Source organism: Rhinopithecus bieti, unplaced genomic scaffold (assembly GCF_001698545.2).
Source record: "Rhinopithecus bieti isolate Rb0 unplaced genomic scaffold, ASM169854v2 scaffold_1422, whole genome shotgun sequence".
Taxonomy (NCBI): Eukaryota; Metazoa; Chordata; class Mammalia; order Primates; family Cercopithecidae; genus Rhinopithecus; species Rhinopithecus bieti.
The window spans coordinates 493421-499448 of NW_016803659.1; the positions used below are offsets into that span (position 1 = coordinate 493421).

A 6028-nucleotide genomic window follows, 5' to 3' on the forward strand; every position below is an offset into this window, starting at 1 on the left:
GAAAGATCAACATTTGTCTCATGCGATTTATCTTCTCATTCCTTCCTAAAAATATTTCTGGGAAAATAATGGAGCTGGACCATCAATTCTTCAAATATTGAAAACTCAAAATCTAAGAGTTATTTTAATCTTGAAATTAATGAAAACAAGTTAAAGAACCTTGTCTAAGTCAAAAAGTCCTCAGCAAAGCTGGTGATAATTATTATACTCCAAAAAAAGGTGAAAAGATAATGGCTTCAAATCCTGCCTTACATTATCCAGTCAAAACCTAATATAAAAATAGGCAATATTTAAGCATATATTTTCATCTTAAATAATCAAATACTTACATATTATTAATGTCTAATGGGAGTGGAAGTTAAAACAGTGAAATTCAATCAGTTCTTTAATATTTACAATTTTTGCTTTACATTAGCAATTCAGGTTTCACTGATTTTGAATTTGTGAACAATCTGAATTTGTGTGGATTTATTTGTGGTAGTTAAAAGTAAATATTAAGTGCAAGCTATTTGCCAAGAGTGTTCTAGGTGCTATGTTTGAGTTAGGAGGTATAATTCAAACATGAGGAGTAAGACAAGATCCCGGAGATCCCTGTTCTCAGAAGAATTGATGGTACTTTCAGAGATACCGACAACATAAAAGTACTATGAGAGGAAAGCAGCAGAGCCTGAGGTGGGAATGATAGTTAGATAAATTATTAGTGAACTGAGGTTTTCAGATATAATGTTCTTCTACTCAAAAAGGGAATCAATTCTCTTAAGAATTTAAACCCATGTAATACTATGAATGTTAAACCAGTTGGATTTATGGTGTTAATGATTTAATACAGCAACACTGACAAAATCTCTTTTTCTCCCTTTAGTTCCAGTTAGTAAATATCGTATTTTTTACTATTTCAGATGCCCTGTCTCTGACTGCCAAGGTGGTAAATTATCACATTTTACTGTATATTCAAATGTTAATTACTAAATGGCATAATTTTAACAATTAAATTGACTATTTTGTGAGCCAACTAACAACAATGATGTTAAGCATAGGATGCCCAATATAATAATAAGCACCTGTATGTACAGAAGATTTTACACACACAAATTCATTTAATCCACACAAATCCAAAGTTTCAGGTCTGTTTTACAAATCTTGTATGCCCAGTGCTTAGAGAGATCAAGTAATTTGATAATACTCATACAGGGAGGATCCAAACCCATGGTTTTATGTATGTATGGTTGTTTTTTGCTTTTACTTTAGAACTTCTGTATTGTACAGGTTGGACTGAGACAGAAAATGAAATTTAGAAACTCTTTTTATTGTCAACAATCTTATAATTAAGATATCTGCAAAATATAAATATAAAACAAGTAGTCTGTATTATCTGGAAGTAAATGTGAAGAGCATATTTAAGCAAGTGATGAATAAATTTGAAAATATGCAGGCAGTAAAAAATGGTTAATATCAGTCATGAATTTAATTTTCTAATTTATTTCTGAAAACCATAATCTTCATGAAATAATTCTAGAATTTTTTTCTTCAGCTAATCAACAGAGATCATCCTGTAAATTTGAAATTTGTTTTATTTTAAGATCCTTTTGTTGATCTAGCAAGTGGCCAAGTTCCTTTGCCTCCCGCTAGAAGGTTACCAGGTGAAAATATCAAAACTAATAGAACATCGCAGGACTATGATCAGCTTCCTTCGTGTTCAGGTGAGTTGGCTAATAACAGTAACAATAATCCCTTATTGTTACATAGTGATTTTATGCTTTTCAGAGCACCTTCTTATTCATTATATAATTGAATGAATGTTGTCCACCTAAGAAAGTATTTTGATCATCTTTGCATTTTGCTTATGAAGCTTGCGTTGTGAGAGGACAAAACTGCCTCATGGCAAAGAAAAATATCAAGCTTAATATTATCTTTGATCACTCAGTGGAGCCACTTCGTTGATTCAGAATGTATTCATTATCGAACTTTCATTTTGTCTTAGATTTGGGAAATGGGGAAAATCTCTTTGTACATTGAAATGCTCTTTTATAGAAATCTCTGTGGAATTAATACTGGCACCAAACCATTTTCTTAGCTTATTTAGGCCTCCAACCAGTGCTCCACTGACAGCCATCAAATAGAAGGATGTACCATTTTCATAAATATAAGTCATACTCATAACTATTAATAACAGAATGCTGCTGCTTTGCTTCTCGAGGAGGCTTTCCCTGAACATATCTAAATAGCCCATATCTTCTGCAGTCATTTTCTTTCCTTTTTTGCTTTATTTTTCTTCATAGCACCCATCACTACCTAAAATTTTGTTATTCAAAATTCATTTGCTTGACTGTTGGTTATCTTTCTCGTCTGCTCAAGTATTAACACTTTGAAAATAAGAATGTTGTTTGGTTCACTGCTTGTCCTAGTCAGTTCAGGCTACTATAACAGAATACCATAGATTGGATTGCCTAAACGGCAAACATATATGTCTCACAGTTCTGGAAGCTGGGAAGTCCAAGATCAAGGTACCAACATTCAGTGTCTAGTGAGGGCCCTCTTCTGGGTTCCTAGATAACTGCCTTCATACTGTGTCCTCACAAGGGCAAGGGAGTGCTCTGGGATCCGTTTTGTAAGGAAACCAATCCCTTTCATGAGGGCTTCACCTGCATAATCTAATCATCTCCCAAAGGCCTACTCAGGTGTCCAACAGAGTGCCCAGCATGTGTTTTTTAGATGGATAGTTGGGGATGGATGGATGGATGGATGGATGGATGGATGGATGGATGGATGGATGGATGGATTTGAGTGGACAAATAGGCAAAAGGAGGGAAGAATAGCCGATGTCTGTATTAAACTCAATGCACATATCTGATAAGCACTATTTTTGTCTCATATTTGTAAATACCAGAAGTTTTCCTATATGAACTTTTGTCTTATTTCAAAATTTTTTTAAGCTAAAACCTCATTTGATAGAAGATTTGCTAATAGTAATAGCAATACTTTCTGAAACTTCTGAATCAAGATAATTAATGAGCTGTTTTAAGAATTGTCAGTATGGTAGGTCTTATGTGTTCGATGACATGCTTGGGAGATGCAGAAATCCCTATGTAGTTTTATATGTTTAAATGCTTGCATATAACTCAGGAAAGCATAGAAAATCTTTTTAATCTTTTCAAATTTTGTCCGGTGTTCTCTTACCAGTTTATTTCTAGTCATTCTAGGGTTTCATATATATCCATGATTAGCCTGAAATTCCAGTCAAAATAATTTGATGACAAAACATGAAAATCAAGAAAGAAAGACAGTATCTGACAGCTTCTATATAACATAAGGAAGCATTTTTTTTAAAAAAGAAAATTGCATTAAAATATAACTTCAAGCAAAGTGCTATGACTGACTTAAAATAACATATTCAGTACCACCAGCTCTGGATTAAAAGAAACATACACTTTAGTTATGGGAAAAGTTGTGGCCAAAACACAGTGTTTTCACAGCTTCTTTACAGTTTGCTCCATAATAAGTGGGTGTTGTAGAGCCCAGAGGAACATCATTCACATATATGATTTCAAGCAGTGTGAATCCCGATTAGCATTACACTAGAAATGTCTGAAAGAACTTCAAATCACAAACCTTGTTGAAATATCCCTGAATAGCCATTTGCCAGAAGCCTGAACTGGTTTTTACCTAAGTAATAAAAGAATCCTGACTGTTACTCTGAGGGCCCCAGCTAGCTGTGACATCAAATATTTCAGTCTACTCCCTAAATTCTCTTTACAAACACAGTCAACCACAGAAAATAAGATACTTTTTTCCAACAGATATTTGTTTACATGAAGCTCACAGGCCTACCAGGCTGTTGACTAGTTTATTTCACATCAGCAGAGAGACTGAGCTTGCCTTCTAGATGAGGTCTTTCCATTCAGCCCTTGAGACTGACTGCATATATGCCTTTAGGATTCTAATAGCTCGTATTTTGCAATGATTAATCTGTTTTTAGTAAGGCCTTTTTAACATGACCAAATGGGGGTTCTATACCTTATGAATTCAACTTCTGTTATCACTTATGGCTGTGTAAATAATTGATAGTGACTTATTTATGGATAGGCTTCTATGGAAAGCATGTTTGTAAAGAATATTAAAATGTAGGTTCATTGATTTTAAAATATCTCCCTTGTTTTCTTATCTAAAAAGTATGTCTGCATGTATATGTATGTCTACATATATAAAGAGCCTTTTAAATGTTTATTATACCCAAAGGAAAATATTTTACAGTTTTCTTAAAGTTTTTTAAATGTATAATTGAAATTTAAATATATGAACATATCATAGGTAGCCCAGATATAAGAAGAGCTTACCAGCGCATGTTAAATTCACATAGACCTGTATATAGGACAAATATTTTTGCTAATAATATGCTTGTTTCTCTACATGGTTGTATTATTCACATGGGGCTCATGTCTCTTCTATGTGTGAGGTTTTACAAATTTCCCAGTTTGCTTTCCCTTGTTGTAAGACATACTGTACTATAGTTTGAATACCATTCTTTGAAAACTCTAAAAGGCTTGTGTTAATGAAGTGCACCATTCACTGTTGAGGTGATTTTTCATATTGTTAGTATGTAGAAGGAAGTTCAAGGTAACACTTGAAAACAATGCTAGATTTTAGCACAACTCACATGTGTTTGAAACCATTAAAAGACTTTATTGCCAAATAAGCCAATCTCATTATAAAATAAAGGGGATCTCATTACAAAAGGAATTTCAGTATTACTGTTAGTTTACTAGCTTAAAGGAGAATTGATGGAATAGTGAATAAATTTTATATTAGGACCAAATATTCAATAGTTTATCTCTGTTATGATCTCAGTTGAAAATCATGGCTTCACTTCACACAAGGGTTGGAATTTTAAGGTAGATTATATGTCTAAGATTTTCTGTTTCAACAAAGGAAATGGCAATGTTGAGTTTTCCCACAGTTCAGCTACGTGAAATACCGGGGCATACAGACAGCTTCAGTTTGAAAGCCAGAGAACCTAGAGTTGTTTTCCTTATAAATCTAATACTAAATAACCATTTTCTGGATATATTTAAAACAGTATATGTGGTTTTTTATTTGTTTGTAGTTTAGTTTATTCAATCATGTCCTTCTATAAGTAGGCAGTATTTCTTTTCTTTTTTTTTTTTTTTTGAGATCAGTCTCACTCCGTTGCCCAGGCTGGAGTGCAGTGGCTCAATCTTGGCTCACTGCAACCTCCGCCTCCCGGGTTCAAGCTATTCTCGTACCTCAGCTTCCTGAGTAGCTGGGATTACAGGCACCCACCATCATGCCCAGCTAATTTTGTATTTTAGTAGAGACGGAGTTTCACCACGTTGGCCAGGCTGGTCTCGAACTCCTGACCTTGTGATCTGCCCACCTCAGCCTCCTAAAGTGCTGGGATTACAGACTTAAGCCACTGCACGTGACCGGCAGTAATTCAACCTTATGGCATAAAATGAGTCCCAGAATTAACTGATCCAACTTCTGGTAGAATAACAAAGTTATTATCATGTGTTTGAGATTTCTTTTATTCGTTGATCAATTAAATTTAGTTATATTTTTTCTAATTCTGTTATTGTTATAGTTGAGAAGGTCAGTAGTCTAAGAGTTTTGATGTCTGTTCCAAGAATTGTGGCTGTTTTACTAAGTAGATTTAGAAAGTATGTTTCAGATAATATGTACAATATTATTTTATCTAATTAAAATTTGTTAAGTTTGTTAAGTATATACTATAGTCCTGATGCTTTGCTAAGTATTTTAGATACAGATATATAAATTTTATATAAGTTCATATATATAATTGTATTTATATAGTTATACACTGAAATATAAATATTCATGTTACTTTATTTAATAATGTATATTTTATATTATCTATTTATAATTATACATTTATATATGTAATATTTTATACAAATATATGGTTATATAATATGGTCTATTATACATATAAATATAAATCAACATTTTTACTGTGTAATATAGAAATAGATATAATTTTATTTCTCATAAC

General features: G+C 32.9%; 1 protein-coding gene across 9 annotated transcripts in view; it reads left to right on the forward strand.

Annotated features, from left to right (window-relative positions):
• CBLB (Cbl proto-oncogene B) overlaps positions 1–6028 on the forward strand; it is a 234618-nt gene that overhangs the window by 214453 nt on the left and 14137 nt on the right. For all 9 annotated transcript variants that reach the window (XM_017895632.1, XM_017895643.1, XM_017895680.1 and 6 more), the window contains one exon: positions 1581–1700. In XM_017895632.1, the coding sequence (XP_017751121.1) occupies positions 1581–1700 (120 nt within the window). The remainder of the gene's footprint in view (positions 1–1580; positions 1701–6028) is intronic.